A 21,081-nucleotide genomic window follows, 5' to 3' on the forward strand; every position below is an offset into this window, starting at 1 on the left:
TTTCACTGTGGACGCCGAGGGAACATATCCTCGATATCGGTCTGCAGCGACGACAGCTACAGCCACGGAGACCCTCATGGGAGGGGCCAGCAAGCACATCAGTGATATTATAAGCACCTGCCCACACTACTACAGCTGCTGCGTAAATGACCTCGGCGGGAGGGGGGAGGAGGGCACTTTAGAGATTTTGCCTAGGCCGAGATGCCGCAGCACTAGGTGAGACTATAGGTGGTTCACGGTACGATCCGTGATGGCTTCTACCAAAGAACCCCTGGCCAGGCCAGTTCTAGACCCGGACAAGCTTCTGGCGTCCTGCAAAGGATCGAATCAGGGTCGCATGCAGTCTCGACGGCTCCTTTTGCCGGACACGAGGCTCCGAGCCCGGCTAAAGTGAAGGCGCAATGTGCAGGTCATGGATGAAGAGCCCACTGATCGGCAGATCTTCAGCATCGCTTCATTTTGTGCGTCTGTGAGTGTGCCTGCCAAGCAATTGAGGCTAAGTTACATTCGTTCACTTGTTAACGACGGCAGGGTTGGCGATGCGGCTTCCTTTCCCTCTTCCTTCTCTTTGGGGGTTTCCTTCCTGCCTTCCTGCCTTCTTTCCTTCCTTCCTTCCTTCCTCTTCCTCGTCCCTCTCCTCCCTATCCTCCCTCCTCCTCATCGGCTGCATTCAATGCACTCATTCCTCGAGCCCATCTGCCTTCACTCATGTTAGCCTAGGTATCTTACCTGCTGCTGTTGAAGCCCACCGTATTCCTTTCCCGCGGCCTGCTGTCGATTTCTCTTCAGCCTCCAAGGTGAACGAACAACCACAGCTTGGCAAGTGGCCTCTTACCCACCTTCTGCCTGTCAACTCTCAACACAAAGCACCCTCGATGAGCTGGTGAATACACAGGCTCACTTCCCTCCACACGCTTGGTAGAAGAACTGGCCTCACTTGGGGAACGTCAACTTACCATAACCCTCCTGCTGGAACCTGCACAACATAACAAACCCCCGACAACCATCGTTCGGTTACTTACTTATCCACCCATCTCCCTCACCAGCATCCCGGCCTTGCTTGTCCCATCTCAACCTAGTCCCTGGTAGACGCAGCAAGGTAAGAACTTGTTGGAAGCTGCAAATCAACTTCAACGTCCACCTTGTCACACATACCCCCAAGTGTTCCTTCCGGCTCGCATCAAGACCACATCTTTTGGCGGTCGGTGGCGCAACCACCATGGCTGATGCCCACCCCCGTCGGCCGACTGAGCCTGACTCCCATGAACGCGTCATTCACTTTTCTCATGGCGACCATCAAGGCTTCGAGCACTTGCAGGACTTGTTCCAGCTGATCCGTGCCGAGCTTCACCTTCTGCCACACACATCTCAGGCCAAGTATGCCAGTGCTATCGCTGGCATGGCAACGGCTCAGCTTCATGCAGTGAAGCAGCATCGAGAGCGAAACCTCCACGACTTGGTGCAGCTCAACACGGAATACCCTGCTCGTCATCCCAACAATGTCGTTGCGCTTCAGCGCTTTCGCCATGCTCAACGCCAACTGAGCAGTCTCGAGGACCAGCTTGCAGGCCAGCTCACCCACTGTGCCGTCCATAGCACTGCCCTTGGCCAGGCCTATGAGGTCGATGCAGTGGAGCAATCGTCTGTGAGTGACCTCATCCTCTTGGAAGATGAGCCAATCGCTGAGAAGCTCCAGGTCGGCCCAGCATCCCCAGCGTCCCCAGAGTCTCCGGCCACCCCGAGCGACAGCTCCGAATCCCACAGCAACACCCACAGCAACATGAAGCAGCCTACACTGATCATTCCGGCTGGCTGTGCTGCTGCACCGGCCTCCAGAATACCTGATGGTCATGATCCCCCCTCTACCGGCCGTACCGACGCGCCCCGTGGCCAGCCAGAAATCATGGTGCCCAACGAAGATCTGCTCGACAACCTTTGGGACAATGACCGAATGCGCAACCAGGCCATTCGTACTTACGTTAGACAGAACGGATCAGTCTCACCCATCTTTCGATATGGCATTCGATATCTTCCCAAGCCGAATCTCCCCCTGCGCGCAGAGCAAGAGCGATCAGACTATGAATGCCGCACCGTCGTCATCTCCCATCTGAGCACCAGGGCAAAGATACGAGACGTGTTGGGGGCGGTGCGTGGTGGAAAGCTCCTGCGGGCAACCATTGTCCAACTCGACGGCATAAGCACAGGTGCCACGGCCATGGTGCAGTTTGCCAATTGGAGAGACGCCCACGCCTACAGTGAGCACGCCAAGTCGCATGCTATCGTCTTGTATGGCCGCAAATGCTCAGTTGCCCTCGCTGGTTCGCCTTCGTACCCCATATCGCCAGCATCCATGAATGCGCTGGAGCAAGGCTTCACAAGGTGCATCGAGATCAAGGAAGCCTCTGTGGAGGAGGTGGCCGCTCTCATTAGCTCGTTGCGACGCTGGTTCCCACGTGTGCAAGACATGCTAGAAGACGTCTTGCTCGACCTGGGAGGGAACAAGTTGGTGCTGCGCTTTAGAGACCTGGATTTCGCCACAAAGGTTTATCGGCTTGTCAAGAACGGCGAAGCCCTATTCCCTGTGCTGCACCGCATCCTCAGCTTTGTTGCCGACCCCTGTGACGAGCCATTCAAGACGACCCTGGATGAGCCACAGACTACGGCGAACGGAAGCATTTGTCTCATGGATGTCATAGGCAACCCTTCGTGGAACATTCAAAGTGCCTACCCAGAGCTGGGCCAGACCGCCGGGACCAACATAGACATCGACACTTCGAACCCGTCGTCGTCGACGTCGTCGTCGACTGCTGCTGCTGACCCGACCCCCGACCTTACCCCGATCGTTCTCTTAACCGTGTGGCCGGCCATGAGGGCGGACACATGAGCGCTGCTGAGTGCGCACGATCGAACCTTAAGGCAGTCGATGAGATCACCGCGGATCCGGACTGGATCTACTCGGAAGAGCAGTACCAAGAGCTAAGAGGCTTCACCGCGTTCTTGAGAGACCCGAAGGAATGGTCCGAAAACAGCCGCTACTGGATGGGCCGAACCCTGAAAGACCTCAAGCCACAGAACTAAGGCCCGCGGTGTTCCGCTCGACATTGTACTATTATGAACGCCATTATCCCCTGGGTTGAAGCAGAGATGGATGCATGCCTACGGGGCGAAGACAAGAGGCGCAAGTGGGGGGAGGGGGCGTTTCGGTTTTCCAGGAGACAATGGATGAACTCCATAGATAGGTCCTTCCTTAATGCAGAAAATCCTCTAGTGACTACTTCTTCTAAGCGATTCCACCGGTGCCGTGCTTGCTCTATACGATACTATGCAAGCAGCAGTGAATTACCCGAGATTTGGCCAGGGATGTCCTAGAAGGCAAGGTCATCCTCTTCAACTAACAGCCGGTCGTCGTGGTCACTTTCTACAGCATCAGCGGCGGCAAGCTGGTGTTGCGATTCTTCAATCTCTCCTTCGAATGCTTCGGCGACACTCGAGTACTTTCTAGGTGGTCTTGGGGGTATGGGTAACGGAGACATAAAGTCCGTGTCTGCCCTCTCCGCTTTTGCCTTCTTCTTGAGATACTGCTTCACCAGCTCGGGGTGGAGGTTTTCCTCGGGCTCCCATGTCGGGTTCTCGCTTGGCGGCCAATCGCCTTCCCAACGCACCTTGAAGAACCGTACGAGCTGGCCGTCTACGTCGGATATCCTGTGTCCCTCTAGTCTCTTGACCTCCCATGCCGGCTCAAATTCAGGCCCTGGCTTGGACAATTTGCGCCTTTTCTTCCGGTGGGACTTGGGATTCGCTTCCTTGTGGGGGTCCGACGCAGGTGTCGATGTCCTTTCCAGCTCCGGGCTCCTCGAATGTTTCTGCGGACCCCAGAGCCCAACCGCCCTCCCCACTGGCGTAAAGCCACTGGAAGGTACGGCTGGTTCGTGTGTGCCGGCATCGTACTCGTTTCTCCTGCTGAGTTGCTGCGTCAAGGCCTCCTCCAGGTCTGCTTCTTCATCGTCGATGCCAGACGTGAGATCTTCGGCAAGGCCATCTGCGTAGAGACTAGGAGCAAAGGCTTTTTGGGGCGTTGACAAGGATGGCTCCGTCCCTTTCTTGGGCGTTGCTGCAGGCGGAGGCCCCGATATACGGCTGGGCGACGGCGGGCTCCCGGCGGCGGCTACATGGCCCGTTGAGAGGAGAGACGGGCTTGGCTGGAAAGGGGCTCGCCTTGGGCGCCCGCGCTTCCGCGGCGGACCGGTTGCTTTGGTTTGCGACTCTGCTGGCTTTTGTGATTCTGTCGGCCTGTCGCGCGCATGCTTGAGCCGGCTCTTGCCGAGTTCCTGTTGCACGGGCTGGTCGTCTTCCAGCGACAGCTGATGCTCGTAGTCCTCGAGTACGCGGGGAGAGACGTAGTCGAGTATTTCGGTGGCAGGGACGGCCAGGGCGGCGGCGGGCAGGTCTGACCAACGGACCAGGTAGTGCATCTGCTGTTTGTGCGGGTGGTGTGGGAGGAAGCGCGCGAACTTGTCGACGATGAAAGCGGTAGAGTCGTTCTCGAGAGCAAGGGACAAGGGGGGCCATGGGCGGGCCGTCGCCGCGGCGGTAGGCTCTTGGTTTGGTGGTGATGGGGATTTGGATTTGGATCTGGCTTTTGTTCGGACTAGGCCTCGCCTGGGCGCGCGAAGTCGGGCCATTGTGGTGTGAATTTGCCATTGCCCAGGAGCAGCCGAGGTGCACGGGGTGGCATGCTTTGGAGTAGATGCCGGGCCAGACAAAGGAAGGGTGAGTGAAGCTTTTCGTCGTGTTGTCTGTCGCGTGGATTGGCTGCTGCTGCTGCTGCGACCACTGGCGGGCGGTACCTGGCTGCCGACATTTCACGCGTCAAGCTTCCATCCTTCCATCCATGGGCGGGCATCCTCTCAGGCACACAAGTACCTGTCGGACCCTTGTCTGCGCTATGGCTATGGGGAAGCAAGTACCTCTTCACAGGCCCACCGGCGCTAAATGCCCCTCTATCCCTGCTAAAACCCCTAACCCCCGTCCGCCGGCATCCGCTATTTCACCCTGAAGTCCTCGGGGACTGTATACCTAGGTATACTTGTACAGTGCGTTTGAGTGGCTACCTACATGTACCTACCCACATACTCTACCTAATGTACATCATCGGCAAGAAAAACTTCCAATCCAGCAGCCAGCTGCTGTAGTGGGCACCGGGCACTCTCCCTACCTACCCTACCTAGAGCTGGAGCTCTCCCGAAACGGCCTGGGACCTGGAGCTTTGACTTTTCACCTTCACCTTCACCACCCGACAGCTCGTCTTCACGATCCACCACCTACCTCATCGTCTCCCGGCCTTTGTTGCAGTGACTACATCCACCCAAGTCGTCCTTTGCTGGGTTCCCCAGACCCGGGATTGCCTCAGACCTGCGAACAGAGTCGCACGCCATGCTGGCCACCAACGCTCACATCATGCGCCTCGGCGCATTGGGTCGGCGGAGCCTCCAGCTGCCCTCGGCCTCTGGCGTCACCAAAGCTGCACCATTGACCACGCCATCCTGCTTCTCGCCCCGCCACTTCACCACCTCCATATTCGCCCGCCACATGCGCCCCGACACATGTAAACCCAAAAGCCTACAATGCCACTTTGTAGCCCGACGCACCGCCTCTACCACCACCACGTCGACGTCAGCTCCCGCTGGCCCTGCCGCCTCGGCACGCGACCTCAACTGGGACACCTTTTTCAAGCTGCGCAAGACCCGAAGACGCTACCAGCTGGCATGTAGCTTGGTCACCATGCTGGTCGGCGGAGGCATGGCCAGCATCGTGCTGGTCAACCTCGACATGGACTGGATGGGCAGCATCCCCCTCGACCCTTTCATCACTCTCGGCCTCATGACCCTGGGCTCTGCTGCCCTCGGATGGCTGGCTGGTCCCAGTCTGGGCTCCGCCATCTTCTATACCCTCAAACGTGGCGTCAAGCAGCCCATGGCCATTAAGGAAGCCGAGTTCTTCGCTAGAATCAAGAAGAACCGCGTCGACCCCAGCGTCAGCTCCGTTGGGAACCCCGGTGAGTCGTGCCCCCTCCCCCTTTTGTATTCTTCTCTGGCCGACCTATTCTGGTTACTGACTGACCATGCTCCCTGCCTGTAGTTCCGGACTACTACGGAGAGAAGATCTCCAGCGTTGCGGGCTACCGGCAATGGATGAAGGACCAGAGAGCCTTCAACAAGAAGCGTACCAGCTTTGTCTAAACTGATATCTCACCAAGCAATCACAACGCGGTCAGGAAGGGGGTATCTCGTCTAGCTTTCGGCCGCAACTCTCTTTGCAGTCGCCCAAGGGCCTTCCACTCCAGTGTACTATTACCAGAGAGGCTTGCTATGTACTCAGTCAGGAATTTAAAAATAAAATAAAATAAAAAACCCCGTGATCTCCTTTTCGAACCTTCTTCATGCTATGCTAGCTAGATAAACGGGATTGACTTGTCCACCTCCCTTTTCCACGCTTCCATGCCTCCTTGTATGTCGCCGATAAATCGATGTTCTGAACCCGACCGCATCTCCTTTAGTTTGCGAGCCGCCAGTTGTGAGTCGTTGCCCACGCGGCAAACCACATAGATTGGGGCGTCGGGTGGTAATGATTCAGGTAGCCAGTCTGGCCGAGTCCCATCCTGTCCACCCATGCCTGTTCGCTGGAACATGGAAAAGGGCACGTTCACGGCGCCCGGGATGCTGCCTATTGCGTGGTGCTCACGGTCTCGCACGTCCAATAGCACATGTGCAAACCCAGGCTTCTCGGCTACCATGTTGCTATAGGCTGCCGCAGTAATGCGCTCCTCCGGGGTCAGAACCCGGACGGGGCTCCGAGCCCCGCAGAAAAGCACATAGTCGACCATGCCGGACGTGAGGGCGTCAAGCGTCAAGCTGGAAGACGTGCCACAGGCGAAGCAGTCCGGTCGCCGGCCACGCATGCGTATCGATCGGAAAGTCGATGTGCCAGTCGCAGAGAAGAGCAACAGGCTTGGTGCCGGTACCTCGGGCTGGGCAGGTGGGCCAGCCGCCACGAGCTTGATGGCCTCCAGCGCTTGCAACACGCCCATGACACCGACCACGGGTCCCAGAATGCCGCCCTCGCCACAGCTAAGAACACCATCCGGGGGCGGGGGTTGGGGGAAGACACAGCGGTAACAGGGGCCGCCATCCTTGCTTCCCTGTGGCGCGGGCGGGTTGTTCAAGACGATGAGCTGGCCATCGGTTCGAAGCGCAGAGGCCGACACCAGCGGCTTCTGCAACAGGACGCAGGCGTCCGAGATCAGATAGCGAGATGTTGGGTGATCGGTACAGTCCAGGACGACATCATACTTTGAAACAATCTCGGCGGCGTTCGCGGGCGTGAGAGGGGTGGCATGCCGGACGCAATTTACGCGGGGGTTGAGGTCAGTACAGTACTCGGCCAAGCTATCCACCTTGTTCATGCCGATCTTGGTGTGGCTGTGGGCTGTCTGGCGATGCAGATTGGAGACCTCGACTATGTCGCCGTCGACCAGGCCGAGGACGCCCACGCCTGCGCCGGCCAGATATGTGGCAGCAGGACACCCTAGTCCCCCGGCACCGACAACAAGGACGGCAGCCGACTTCAGACGCAGCTGTCCGGCGATGCCGACACTGGGGAGAATGAGCTGGCGGGCATAGCGCTCATACTCCTGTTGCTGCAGAGGCCACTTCCACGGAGACTCAATCTCGGGAGGTGTGTTGTTGTGCAAGGACTGGTCACGAGGGGCGTGTTCCTGGCTTGTCTCAAGTTGGCTCAGCTGCAGCCGGAGTCCTCTCAGCTCGGCCTCAACCTTGGCGATCTGCAGCCGGAGCTGGTCAGCTCGGCCGGAAGCAGGCTCCATTTCCAAAACCACCCAAAGGAGGGGGAAGGAGGAGGGGGAAGGGAGTTGGATTGAAGAAAGACGGCGCGATGTGGATGTCCTTGGTTGCACACTTCTGCGCAGTTGCTACTAAACAGTGCGGCCCTCAGCTGCTGCCATGACATGACCCGATTGAGCGAGCTGTGCTGTGATATCCTCCTCCCTACTTGAAGTGCATGGGCTTTCGGTCAGTCGCATTGTGTACATGTAAGTATGTACTAGGTTACCTCTTTACCGGATATACCCCCACCAATAACTCCCGACCCTAACCTATAAGTACCTAATCGACATGTAGGGTGGGGGCGGTTCTTATCGTTATCGCGCTCAACACTTCCTTCCAATTACTTCACGGTAGGTAGCTACCTACCTACTTAAGCTTACTGCCGCCTCGACGCCTCGAAAGCGGCCTTCAATCTCGACCTTTTTCGACGCGTTTGATGCACCACAATGGTAAGCAAGACGGTTCCACCTTCACGTCGGCGCGTGCTGTATGCATAGTGCCCACGGCTCACGACCCATCTACAGGCACCGACCGCACCGACGAAGAGGCGCTCCTTGCGCGCCAAGTTGGCAGCCAAGACTAACGGCCCCGAGCCCTACGCACCTCGTAAAGCCCCACGCCCCGACTCAGCACCCGTCTCGGACGACTTCATCAGCTCCAAGAAGGACAAACGCCTGGTCAAACACTCGTCCTTTGTCTCGCGCATCCAGAAGGCCAACAAGAAACCCCTGAAGCGCCGCCGCCCGGGCAAGAAGCTGGTCACGGACCTGGACTCGATGAAAAAGGCCCTGCCAGATCTGCTCGAGGGTGGCACAACGGAGGAAGGCCTGAAGCAGCTCAAAGAAGGCAAGGTACGTCTCAAGAGTCTGCGCAGCCGCAAGGGTGCCCTGAAGCGCAAGGAGAAGCTGGTCAAGAGCGAGCTCGAGCGCTTCCAGGGCAACATGGCGCAATTGAATGCCATGCGTGCCAGCGGCCAAGACGACGTGGCCATGGAACAGCAGGCCACCGGTCAAGATGCTCCCTCGGCACAAGAAGTGTCGCAGCAGAGTCAGGCGACGACAGGCAGCAGCAATATGCCAACCCGATGGGCTGCCCTGCGTGGCTTCATCTCATCCACCATGGAGCAAAACCCGGCCTTCCTCGAGCAAGAGGCCGGCAAGAAATGAGAGAGAGAGAGAGAAGCGGGCCACCACAAGACAACATATACCAAGTGCCAAGCTGCTTGCATGGACGGACACATGCCTGTCGCAACGACGCTCCCTTACCCCAGACACGCCGGGCCAATCTACCGAGGGCAACTCTGGTCTGGACTTTGGTGGTTACGCGTAGCTACTACGGTCTTGTTCATATTCCAAGATGAAGTGGGGACTGGGTTTCACCAGTCGGGAAAGGTGATCTGCTGTTGTGACCTGCTACCGCCCTGCTCTCGGCAACGATATGAAAAGGAGGAAAAGTAGGGAAGGGGTGGAGGGAGAGTAGTGGAGGAGTGGAAGGGCGAGGGGGCTGGATGCCATACTCACATCCTGCAGTTTGTTCCATTGTCCTTCTCGGCCGTATTTGCATTCGCGTCATGGCGTCGTGTACACTCGGTCGAGCATGCCGGGTCGGGAGACGGGGGAGACGGGGGAGGGGCATTATTGTCTACTTGCGCGTGCCTACTTGCCTGTATGCGGATATAATAATGCATCTCGTGATCTAGTGAGCCGTCATTCATAAAAGAGACGCGAGTGCATGAAATGACCATTGCAGGGTTAATGAACAATGTCGCATGGCGACCCTGTCGGTGATCGTAACAGACAGTATCTTTGAACCAAGCAAACCAGAAGCAGTAGGTAGGCGACAATCACTGCCTAAGGTAGGCTGACATGATTTTGGTTCCGCCCCCCCGCAGTTCTTACTTTAACTTTCTTTCGCATCCAACCCCCGTTTTTTGTTTTGCACGATCCGCTTTGCCCCTCCTTGCAGCCAGTCAGTGTCAGTCTTCTCTTCCCTTGCCCGAAACTGGATGAGGATCTGGAAGCTTGGTTTTGGAGCCTCTCTTTTCTCCGTCTCTCTCTTTTCTCTCCGCCAATCTCCCTCTTTCGCTCCCTCCCTCTCCATCTGTCCTCGCTTTTCGTGCAGTAGGAACCGGGGGCTCTCTCGGCCTCGCATCTCCCAGGCGGCACAGCAACGGCGGCGTCATCCCAAGTACATACCTACCTACCTACCTACCTACCTACCTACCTACCTAGGTACCTACCCAGTAGCCCCCCCCGTGCTGTACTGTGCTTGTATCCTCTTGACCCAGCAAATCAGAAGCCGTCCTGTGTCTCTCCATACCAACTACACCCATTACGCCATTACGTAGGTGCCGACCGACTGTCATCACCCGTGCCCATTCGCCGGCCAAGCGAGATCCCTCCATCCTCTTGCCTCGTGCCCCGTGCCTCGTGCCCCGGGCCTCGAACCTCGAACCTCGAACCTCATTGCTGGGCCTTTCCGACAGACAATCGACAGGCGCGCGCCCGCCACTTGCCCAAAGAGCGCCAAGCCTACCCAGCTCGGATCCCTCCGTCTATAGCTCGCCCATCCGAAGGCTTTCCATAGAGTTGCACTAGGTCGCACTGTCGCAGTAACCTCCGCCGCCCGGCCTCCGTTCTTCTTGTCAAGACACAGTCCCCTGCGCGCGCATACATCACCTCGCTCGTCATCCGGTTCCACTGCCTCGTCCAAGTTCTCGTCGCTTGCCCACGCACACTTTCGCACCGCATCATTCAACAGCTCTCTTCCAATCCAGACGGGACTTTCGTGTACCAAGATGCCTATCCGAGACAGGATCGCTAGGCGGTTAGGCGATAGCGTGAGCAAGCAGCACCCTCGGTGGTTGCCGTCTTGTGGTTAACTGGTGCCTCCGTAGCTTTCTCCCTCGCCCTCGCCAACGCAACCCTACCTTTCTTGTAAGTTGCTGCAACCCCGTGGCCCCCCTCTTGCGCCTGCTGGCAATAAAGCTGACTCTACTCCTGCGATAGACCATGATGTCCTCTGTACGCGATTGAACGCCTTTCTGCAATCCCTCCAAAGCCCGCGCTAACATGGGGAAAAGTAACGTACGAAGACATCAAATGTCTCAAGGGGGACTGGTTGACAGACAATGTGAGTTGGCACAGCACTCGCGAATCGCGACTTGGAGGCTTACTGTTGCCGCCTTGACTAGAACATCGCCTTCTGGGAAGAGTTCCTCGAACAGGAAATCCTGTCCAAGTACCCACAGGCCCATATCGTCCTCTTACGACCATCCATGACCTTCCTCTTGATGAAGAACGGGGACACCGAAGGAGTCCGGTCTGCACTCCCCGACTTTCGAGGAATCACCCACATATTCCTGCCCATTAATGATAACAGAAACGTCAGCATGGCCGAGGGGGGAGCCACTGGTCGCTCTTGCTCGTGAGCATCATTGACGGCGTCGCATTCCATTACGATTCCCTCGAGGGCGCCAACAATGAGGAGGCCTGGGTCGCATGCAAGCGGCTGGCCAGTGTGCTCGGCAAGCCGCTTCGCTTCCATTACCTGTCCGAATGTCCCCAACAGGAGAACGGCAGTGACTGCGGCGTCTTTGTCTGCATCATCATGCGTCATTTGCTGGTCAAGCGTCTGCTTGCCGTGAACGCGGGTGAGAAGATCTCGATGAGCATGGCGGGTAAAGCTATTGATAGTATCGGCGCCCGCAAAGAGATGCTCAAGATCATTGAGAGCCTACGGAAAGAGGGGGAACGAAGGCGGCTGACCCCAAGCAATACACCCCCAAGGATCGAATAAAGGGAGAAGGCGGTATCATGGCCCCATACTTTGCTACAGCCTACGGGATCGACATCAACTGGCCGATATCTTTGAGCGGGGGGTAAGGAGTTCAGGATAGGGTATCATCACTGCGCACGTTCTATTTCCTTCCTTCTTTCTTTCTCTCTTGCTTGGATTGTTTGATACACTTATTTTGATTGTGTCCGACTTCCAACACGACCCCATCGGGGGTCCCTGCCTTGCAAACCAGCCTCCAGGTGCTCCCGGAGGCCCTGACCATGGATGGCCAGGTCATATTATGATATCAAGAGGGGGTCCATTCATGGGGCAACTGTGCAGCCCTTCGGGGCGGTGCGGGTTGGCAGTGCCCAGTGAGGGCCCCTTGTTGATTTAGCTGCTATCTCCGCCCCCCCCTGGTTCGATATCGATATCATGTGTCATTGGGTATGTGATTGGAAAATAGACTCTGTGTCCTCGGTTGGCCGGTGGTCGTCTTCACTTGGTCTTGTTGCTGCGCCATCGGTGGGTGAATTGTCGTGACACATCAGGATACCTAGCAGGCCATGTACGAGATAACAACCAGGCCTATTGTTAACATAGAAGATTTATTTATTGTTGCTGGTAATACCTCGTATGATAATCCATCTAGTGGCTTCAAGTCAGAGAGGTACCCTAGTCAGACCGTCACTGCTTGGGTGACGACGGTCTATGTCGCCCAGGAAGTTCAATACTGCTTTCTGTGGCAGAGCAAAGCCTTGCTCTCCTTCCCAGAACAGTTTCGATGACTATTAATTATCCGCCCCGAATGCTAGATGCACTCTCAGGGTGGTTTCTGCTATACGTCTCCCGTTTGTCCATGGATGGTATGGAAAGCTAGGTGGCTTCCTGTACCCCTAGTATGTGCCTGACAGTATCTGCTACCAATGTTCTCCTGCTCCGGGGCGAACATTCCCCAGAAAAAGAAAAAAATGAGAGAGCTCGAGATGCACTGGGCAATGCCAGGCATGAGCGGCCGCGAATGTCGGTTTGTGAAACGGTCCATATCTTGAAGTTTCGAGGCTTATAGTGTATGCCGGCTGTTGTCCAAGTCCAGGAGCCCTGCTGGACCGTTCACCTTGGCTCCTGTGCCTCCTGACCGCCTGAACATGCATGCGTCCTAGCCCACCTGGTGGGGAGGGGCGTGGACCAAAGATGCTGGGAGACCCAGAACTATCCTGCGCAGTTGGGGTCCCTAGTAGCCCTCGCTCCCCTATTCGATCTCGAAAACGTCGCGCAGAAGTGCGCAAGACTGAAAGAGAGCTCAATGGGATCGGAACGCCGTAGGAAACCAAAGAAATTCTTGGGGGTGGTCTGCAGGGCATCCCAGTCTGGGGGGCCTGTTGTCGCAGTTGAGGTATGCCCCCAACGCTGGCCTAATTTTGCGAGGCCGGATCTCGAGCGGCTGTAATGCCCCCTTGTGTGCAGTGATGTGATCATTGGGCTCCGGCAACGTTCTTCTTGACGTTCAAGGCCCACCGTAATTCGCCGAGTACTCGTTTTGTCTCTTCGATGGTTTGTCTCTGCTCCTCCTCCCGCTCCCGGGCGGCTCGTTTGATATTTCCCAACAGGTTCTCCTGCTCCCTCTTGTATTCCTCGAACTGGGTGTCGATGCTGTCCTTTTGCTCGCGTAGGTCCCGGATGTTCCCGTCCTGCTGGTCGCAAAGATCGCGTAGCGTGTTGATCTTGTCGTCGTCGTTCCGCCGTTCCAAGACGAGTGCCGCAATCTCCTCGTGTAGGCCGACGGCCGTCCGTTTCACCTCGTCGCCCTGGTCTTTCCAGTGTGAGGCTATAGCATTGTACCGGCCTTCCATCAGGGTGGCATGGGCTTTGGCCTCGTCGACTTGCACGTTGGCGTCACGGCGGCCTCGTTCCAGCTCCTCCTTCCAGACGCGTTCGCGGTCTAGTGCCTCGAGGGCGCGCTGCTTCTCGTGCTCCACGGCGGCCTGCAGAGACTCGACCTGGCGCTCCTTGCGGCTGAGTAGTGTCTTGGTGACGTTTGCCTCCAACAAGCGTGATTCGTACTCGGACACGGTGCGTTCTATCTTGTCTTCCATGAGCTTGGCCGTCTGCTTGGCCTCCTCGGCCTTCATCCGTTCGACCTTGAGCTCGCGCCGGAGAGCCTCGTTGTCGGAGACGAGCTTGTTGATGACGCGGCCCGTCTTGCCCAGGGCAGCCTTGCCGACGGCCGAGTCCCATTGCGGTGACCCCTCGCGGATAGCCTGTTCTTCCATGGGGCTCCCTTCCGGGGACGACGAGGGGATTATTTGCGGCGGGGGTTCCAGACCGGTCTGGCCGGTGCGAACGGTGGCGTTGCTCGAATAGATGGGCGTCTTGGCGGCCTGGGGATCTGTGGTTGTACCTGGAGAAGGGGATCTTAAGCGTACTGTCGGACCATTCGGGGATTGGGAGGTGTGGGAGGCAGCGCTGGTGTTGCTGTTGACAGAACTAGAGAACCTGCTATTCCTGGCAGACGGGGAGCCGGAAGAGGAGTCTGAAGGAGCGTCGAAGCTTGGTACAGTGCGGATTGTGGAGGGAATGGTACCATTGGTAGACTTGGGGGAGTTGGCGTGAGGATTGTATCTCGCCTCGGCCATCATGGCGATAGCGGATCTGGCGGTAGGGGGAGATAGCGCATCGATCGGCAACTTGCCGGGAAGAAGTGTTCCTGCAGGACCAGGTCACTACGCATGCCCCCTCGACTCAACTCAAGCTGCCGTGCGTGGGTGTGGTGGTGTTTGTGTGTGCTTGTGTGTTTGTGTCACGCACATGCGCGGCCGAAAAAGAAAGAAGCAGAAGGGGGGTGGTTTTGTTCAAAAGAAGAGGGGAAAAAAGGAAAAAGAAAAGCGGCGGGCGGGCGGACGGGCGAGCGAGCGTACGTTCGGAAAGAAAGAGAGAGGAAGAGAGGCAGAAGGGAGCTAGCAGAAGTGGAGAGAGGCCGAGACCAAGACAGCAGCGAGATAGAGTGAGAGAGAGAGGGAGTGTGTGTGTGTGTGAGAGAGAGAGAGAGAGAGAGAGAAAGGCAGGATGCGATCAAGCATAGAGACAGACAAAGGAAGCAGATAGCATGCCCAAGTCCCCAAAGAAGCCGAAGAAGAGAACGACACGCAAACACAAAACACACACACACACACACATAGACAGACAGACAGACAGACAGACAGACAGACAGACAATGAAAGTGCTATTGCATTGATCGCCAATTGCCCTTTGGGGCGGCGGCGGTTGAGTTGTCGGTGTCGGTGTCGGTGTCGGTGTCATGTCAAGCAGCTTTGCTTGGCGTGACGGCCTGCAGCGACTCTGGCGATCCGGGGTCCTGTTTAATTGGGCTGGGTCGGCTGGGCAGGGCAGGGCAGATGATATAATCTCACGGGCGGATGGGGTCGCAATCATTCTCCAAGATTAAACCAAATCAATCGAAAGGGAGCCGCTTACCGTTTTCGTTATAGGGCCCGGCATCGACATGGACGGATTCGCGACTGGGACTGGGACTGGACGAGCTAGGACTGGGACTTGGGCTGCCACTGCCACTGCCACTGCCGCTTCGGGATGCACGGTGAGACCGCATCCTCTCTAATCGGCTCGGCATCTTGGACTTGGCCTTGGACGTGGACTTGGCCTTGGATTGGGGCTTGGACGGGAGCATCGGGGAAGAGAGGGACCGACGACGACGACGGCGGCGACGACAATGACGGCGGCGGCGACAATAAGGTAACAACAACAAACAACAACAACACAACAACAACTAAGGATGGGTGGGAGTGCAGCACATCCGGGGAAGCCGCGATGGACAGGCTGTTATTATTGGGTTTGTTGTTGTTGATGTTGTTGATCCGTTGATTCGTTGACGGATTGTTGACACCGGAGTCTCGACCTCATGTGGAAGGAAAGTATATGTCTGGTACTTGCATATCAGCATCGGATGGGACGAGCCAGTGAGGTAGGTGAGTTGGTGAGTAAGGCGTAAGGCGGCATACCTGCGAAAACGCCCGGGTAGGCTAATGTTGTTAGATTACTGTAGATACAGCGCCTCTTTCTCTCTCGTCTCTCGCGGCTACGGAATCGACCATGATCCAGGCACACAAAGGTAAAGCAGCCGTCTGTCTATCAGGCCCAGGTCGCGGATGGAAAAGCTGAGACAGAAGCAAACAAGCTACATGCATGTATGTCTACGTCTACGTCTGCTGGCCTGCTTGGCCCGAGTCGGCTTGGTTTAATATGTAGGCAGAATGTAGGTAGGTAGGCAGCCGGCCCAGCCACTGCTCAGTAGATAGGGATGGTAGGCATGTAGGTACCTACCTACCTACCTATTAACCGGGCCCCTGATTGATTGATTGATGATGGGTTTCGCTTTCAGGAGACCGAGCAGCCCGACGCAATGGGCCCGCCGCACCCCAGAAAACGCCTATTAAGTAATTTCGCAGCCGGTCGTGGCCCAGGCAACCCACTGACCGTCTGGTCTGATTGATCTATCCGACCTGTCTTGCTTGGGTCATTAACCTTTGCCTAGCGACAGAAGCTGCACACGTACACGCGACATGCAACAGGCACGGACGCATTAATATACCGGGCTTGGGCTATACTCGACTGCCAAATTCTGCAGGTAAAACATCATGCACCTCTGGTAGCAGATCAATGTCAGTCAGTGGGGCTCGGCTCATGCACGCACACTAACTTATATTTGGACTGCGTGAGCAACATTCATCAATTCTCATTCTGCTTGCTGGCCTTGTAGGTACAGGGGTAGGTAGGTTATGTAGGTAGCTAAGTACCTACCTATCATAGGTAACCTACCTACCTGCCAAGCCGGCATGGGCCTCTATACATCCACACGTGCAAACCCCCAAATGCCTATACCATGCCAGGGCTCTCAACATTACATGCCCGCCCTCTGAAAGAAATGAATGATGCCTAAAATACATGATGAAGCTAGCTTGTCCCTCTGTTTCTGTCGATCTCGAGAGCCCCGCCTGTTCAGCGGCCATGATCCCTTCATGTCGACACGGCGGCTGTTGCCGCGCCCATCGACAGTTGACCGCTGCCTTCGCTTGCTTGTTTTTGTTCCTCCAAGAATGTCGGCCGCCACTTGGCCAGGTGTCTCGCCGCCGACGGCCTGGCTTCTTCGTACTCTAGCCAGATATCCTGCATCGTGTCCAGCGCAATCTCTCTCACCGGCGGGCGCATCATGACCAGATACAACAGACTCGTGAGAGCCAGCGTGATCATACTCGGATCACGACACAACGTCTTCACCCGGCTCAGCAGTGCCGCGTTGATTTCCGGAATCTCGCTCAGGAACCGCGTCAGCACCTTGTCCTGCCCGTGTAAATACGGCAGGAACGAATCCAGTAAACGAAGAGCCCACTTCTCATACTGCAACCGCACCGATCCAGGGTCCGACGCCGACTTCTGCTGTACCCTGTCGTTGTACCACTCCTCGCTGAGCCATGACACTGCAACATCGATCCGCTTCCGGAAGTCTTCCAGCACGTACGTGTACAGCGATTCGCGGATCGAGTTGCCCAAGTGCATGCCGCTGGCTGGGGCGGACTCGTCTTCGTCCTTCACCGAGACCCCATTCAGTCCGGCGGGGGATCGAGTGGCAAGGCGAGTAATAATCGTGATCCAGGCGTCTCGGTCATACGAGCTAGCGGCAAGCCGATTGACCCCGACCTTTGTTCTTCGCATGGCCGGGTCGCCTAGGCCGCTCATCATGCCAAAAACGCGGGCTACCGTTCCCTGTCCAACTTTGACGGCTTGGTTGGGATTCAGGGGCTGCGGGGGAGGTAGCTTGAAGGTAGGCAGGCCTAACGAGCTGAGCACCGCCGGTCTTTGCAGCTCTCGGCTCTGAGACGACGGCTCCGAGTCGAGTTTGTTCAGGATCTGCTCGTCGTTTTCGGCGGGGCCGTAGGCCGGCTCGTATGGCTCGTAGTCGTCGTCATCCTCGACGTCAAGGGCCGTCGTTTCTGGACTGGGAGCTTGGCGCGCAGCTTCATGGAGCTGTGCAAGCCGGTCTCGTACCCCCTGAAGTCATGGCGGTCAATACACATGTTCCACTGGATCAGATAGAAACCTAGCTTACCTCGATGGCTCGATCCAGAATGCTGGTATCGATCCGGGCTATTGTGTTCACACTGATTTTTGCTGCCAGGGTTGCCGGCACCTGAGATACATCAAAGGTCCTCAACCCGGCGTTCTGTGTCAATGCGAAGACGTCGGCAAGCGAATGGGGTCCAGCCCCCAGCGGTGAGATTTGGAATGTAGGTTGGGCAGGCCCCATTCGCTGGCGCTTGACTTCTAGACCGCTTGCAGGTTCGCCGTGTGCGCGCTTTCTACTGCCCCCATCCAGCACTTCGGCCTTGGATGCCATGAGCCGCTCAAGATACTGTTGTATTCGTGGGGCATGAGGGTTTCGAGGATCGCTATTGCCATTAGTTTCTGCTTCGTAAGAGATGAAGATGCCAATCTGCAACAACATACCGTCTGGCCAAATGGGCCAACAACATCCGTGTCGTTTTCTCCATCGAACGCACAATGACCTTGGTCTTTGACGTCAGCGGCACGCCTGCCAGTTTCAAGGGGTTGAAACTGAAGATGGCGTTCAGTATCCGGTTCGATGCCGACGGTCTCGCCCGAATGAGGACGGACAAGGCATTCAGAGTTGCATCCACTATGAGGACTTCGCTATAGGATACATTAGCACCACTTCAGAGGGGGGGGGGGCTCACAGAACCTACCTGCTGCTGTCCTGCAAAACACCCAGCATTCGATCTAGAAGTCCCGATGCCTCTGCCTCCAGGCTGTGCTTATCTAGGGCGGGGTGGCCTGAAGGTATCATGGCCAAGGAGACGTCGAGCGGGTCGTTCTTCTATAGATGTGTTAGCTTGTCGTAGGAAGCACCAGGAAGTTTGATTTGATCGTATCTTACCCTCGGCTCGGCGTTTACGCCTGGCATCTGGGCCAGCACTACTCGTTGGGCAAATTTGACACAACATATGCGAACAGTGACAGCGGCGGTGTCCCAGAGCCGCAGGATTCTAGACTTGATCGCCGACATGTGATCCCAGGCGGCAGTATCGTAAGGATTATTAATTCTGGTACAGGGGCGAGTATCAGCACACATGCCTCTTCAGATCCAGGGCCCTCTCGGGGAGAGCCGAGACGCGCGTTGCGCCCCGCGAGAGGGTGCAGGACGAAGAGCGTATAGCGCCTACACACGGATCGACATGACAGCTAATGGCAATGATTCGGACTACTACGTGGAGGGAGAGGCTAGGTCTACGAAGTCATGCGAGGCGGGGAGCATGGAGAAAGGGCCTACCTACGTCCATCTGAGTGCCAGCGGATATATACTAGCTGCCGTCTGTATGACGCTGCGTAATACCATTGGGTCTTGTTTTGGATCTTGGGCAAGCAACATCAAAGTCTCCAACACCAAGAGAGACAGGGTCTCCTTCTGCGATAAGGGGACGGCTGGCGTCGCAAATGCCTCTGAAAGGAAGTCGGCACCCCATCGGCGAAACTCAACCTGGGCTGTAGGCCCTATTATGGGCAGCGTCGCCTGGATGACCTGTGGGTAATAGCTCACATCGCCCAGGACGAGCTTGCGTGCTCCTTCGAGTTGTCGGATCTGGTCGGGAACCGACAGCTGACCTGAAGCCGCCATGCTGGGCAGTGAGAGACGCCGAGCGCAGGGGGAGAGGCCTAAGCTCGAGGAGGGCGGAGGTCGAAGGGACCGCGGGTGGAAACGGTGCGAAAGAGGATGGGCGCTATGCGCGCGCGAAGCTGTCTGTCGCAGGAGCGATGCCGATACAATTGCTGGCAGTCGGGCCAGGCGGTGGTGTGGTGTGGCGTGCGCGGTGTGGTGACGGCAAGGGCGGCGATGTCGAAGGTATGTATGGAAGTGAAAATGTCTCGGTGATGTCAGGGACCTGGACTTGTGACAAGAAGCGCGTATGGGCTGGCGCAGTCTCGAACAATGGGCAATCTCCACCTCGCTGGGGGATTTTGCACTAGGTTGAGATCATTCATGCGATGATAGGCCGATTAGCATATCCCAATGGTCGAGACTGGAGGAGGGAGAGAGAGAGGGAGAGAGGGAAAACACCGCCAAACGGACAATAGATAGCACTGCGTTCGCGAGGATTGAAAGAAACCTCGAGCCGAACTTGAGGATCGCGTGTCGACCCTTTCCGTTTGGTTTGGTTGAAAGAAGTACATGTATTGATGGTCTGGCAGACGGGAGGTAGCTGGAGCTCAGGTAGGTACCTAGGCGGGTAAAGTACCTCGAGTGGTACAGTTGATGGATCGGTACCCGTGCTACATACACACATAACTTGAGGTGCTTATCGAATCCAGACATATCCGCTAACAGACATACATTATTCAATGCCGTACACATATGCAGATAAGCCCAAGTAATAACTCGCTCCTTGCACATACCTACTTAGACCTACACCTACACCTACCCTTCGATCGAAAAATCACCTTCCTTTCCGCCGATACCCCGTTTGCGAGCGAGCCTATGCCATCACTTATGCGCTCTACCCTGCTGTTCAAGGGCTAGTACGCAGCCAGCAGCCGGAATCACTCGATCCTCCCCCAAAACAACCCCACGTTCCCCAGCTCGATCCCAACAAAGATGCCTGGGTATGTCGCTGCATCGGAATGCGCTCTTGGCCCAGGCCTATACACATGATGGCTGTATCGCATTTCTAACCTAGCATCACAGTCTTGGAAGCTCCTCCTACTATGACAGGCTATCCCGCCAGTCACCCGCCCTGATCCGCGCACGAAGACCTTACCTCTTCAAGAATGCCGTCGTCGGATCCGCAATCGCTGCCTTGACTATTGGTGTCTGTACGTTCTGACAACATCCCATATCTGTTCGGCTGGTCGCCCAAAAGGACCCGAAGCAAAGGCAGAAGTGCTTACACAAGGGGCTCCCCCGTACCAGATGTCTACACCATCCGAGCCATTGGCCAGGACGAATTCGAGGATGTCAAGGTCCCCGAGACGCCACGGCCTGCCCAGAAATAAGCGGCCCTCGGCCGGCCCAGCTATCTAAGTCGTGTAACGGTCTATGCAGAGGCTGTATGTATGTATAATTGGGCGCGCTGGAAATCACGGTTTTTCGGAGCTGGCGAAATAGCGGGGGAAAAAAGAAGAAGAAAAATAGTCCGTATACTCGCATCACACTGTAGCCGAGCCTTTTTAGTTTCCAGATCACGCCACCCTTGCGTGGAAACTTGTTGCATATACGGCATACGCTCGTTGGGTGCTATGTGCTACGGATAGGCGCACGACTATCTCTACTCGGATGAGGGCTGCTGCAGAAAAAGTAAACGCAGATGGATCATAACGC

At 56.5% G+C, this 21,081-nt stretch overlaps 9 protein-coding genes across 9 annotated transcripts; 5 read left to right on the plus strand and 4 right to left on the minus strand.

The window, feature by feature from the left end:
• Positions 1–1,219: 1,219 nt before the first annotated feature.
• Positions 1,220–2,884, plus strand: PG997_003993 (uncharacterized protein; the record flags this gene model as incomplete). Its single annotated transcript, XM_066808308.1, has 1 exon — positions 1,220–2,884. The coding sequence occupies one exon, from the start codon at positions 1,220–1,222 to the stop codon at positions 2,882–2,884; it is 1,665 nt and encodes a 554-aa protein (XP_066671926.1).
• Positions 2,885–3,365: 481 nt separating this feature from the next.
• Positions 3,366–4,682, minus strand: PG997_003994 (chromo domain-containing protein; the record flags this gene model as incomplete). Its single annotated transcript, XM_066808309.1, has 1 exon — positions 3,366–4,682. One exon carries the CDS (start codon positions 4,680–4,682, stop codon positions 3,366–3,368), a length of 1,317 nt encoding a protein of 438 aa, XP_066671927.1.
• A 751-nt stretch (positions 4,683–5,433) lies between these two features.
• PG997_003995 (uncharacterized protein) lies at positions 5,434–6,239 on the plus strand (the record flags this gene model as incomplete). Its single annotated transcript, XM_066808310.1, has 2 exons — positions 5,434–6,055; positions 6,139–6,239. The coding sequence occupies 2 exons, from the start codon at positions 5,434–5,436 to the stop codon at positions 6,237–6,239; spliced, it is 723 nt and encodes a 240-aa protein (XP_066671928.1).
• A 212-nt stretch (positions 6,240–6,451) lies between these two features.
• On the minus strand, positions 6,452–7,882 carry PG997_003996 (Urmylation protein; the record flags this gene model as incomplete). The annotated part of the gene is made up of 1 exon (XM_066808311.1): positions 6,452–7,882. The coding sequence occupies one exon, from the start codon at positions 7,880–7,882 to the stop codon at positions 6,452–6,454; it is 1,431 nt and encodes a 476-aa protein (XP_066671929.1).
• A 465-nt stretch (positions 7,883–8,347) lies between these two features.
• Positions 8,348–9,067, plus strand: PG997_003997 (uncharacterized protein; the record flags this gene model as incomplete). Its single annotated transcript, XM_066808312.1, has 2 exons — positions 8,348–8,350; positions 8,426–9,067. 2 exons carry the CDS (start codon positions 8,348–8,350, stop codon positions 9,065–9,067), a joined length of 645 nt encoding a protein of 214 aa, XP_066671930.1.
• A 1,631-nt stretch (positions 9,068–10,698) lies between these two features.
• Positions 10,699–11,699, plus strand: PG997_003998 (uncharacterized protein; the record flags this gene model as incomplete). Its single annotated transcript, XM_066808313.1, has 6 exons — positions 10,699–10,740; positions 10,798–10,837; positions 10,910–10,924; positions 10,984–11,033; positions 11,095–11,217; positions 11,283–11,699. 6 exons carry the CDS (start codon positions 10,699–10,701, stop codon positions 11,697–11,699), a joined length of 687 nt encoding a protein of 228 aa, XP_066671931.1.
• A 1,454-nt stretch (positions 11,700–13,153) lies between these two features.
• Positions 13,154–14,314, minus strand: PG997_003999 (uncharacterized protein; the record flags this gene model as incomplete). The annotated part of the gene is made up of 1 exon (XM_066808314.1): positions 13,154–14,314. One exon carries the CDS (start codon positions 14,312–14,314, stop codon positions 13,154–13,156), a length of 1,161 nt encoding a protein of 386 aa, XP_066671932.1.
• A 2,395-nt stretch (positions 14,315–16,709) lies between these two features.
• PG997_004000 (uncharacterized protein) lies at positions 16,710–19,383 on the minus strand (the record flags this gene model as incomplete). The annotated part of the gene is made up of 6 exons (XM_066808315.1): positions 16,710–17,741; positions 17,800–18,139; positions 18,198–18,401; positions 18,455–18,585; positions 18,646–18,811; positions 19,043–19,383. 6 exons carry the CDS (start codon positions 19,381–19,383, stop codon positions 16,710–16,712), a joined length of 2,214 nt encoding a protein of 737 aa, XP_066671933.1.
• Positions 19,384–20,358: 975 nt separating this feature from the next.
• On the plus strand, positions 20,359–20,756 carry PG997_004001 (uncharacterized protein; the record flags this gene model as incomplete). Its single annotated transcript, XM_066808316.1, has 3 exons — positions 20,359–20,366; positions 20,449–20,576; positions 20,674–20,756. The coding sequence occupies 3 exons, from the start codon at positions 20,359–20,361 to the stop codon at positions 20,754–20,756; spliced, it is 219 nt and encodes a 72-aa protein (XP_066671934.1).
• Positions 20,757–21,081: the final 325 nt, after the last annotated feature.

This window comes from Apiospora hydei (genome assembly GCF_038363865.1).
Source record: "Apiospora hydei strain CBS 114990 chromosome Unknown utg000004l_segment0_segment0, whole genome shotgun sequence".
In the NCBI taxonomy this organism is placed as follows: Eukaryota; Fungi; Ascomycota; class Sordariomycetes; order Amphisphaeriales; family Apiosporaceae; genus Apiospora; species Apiospora hydei.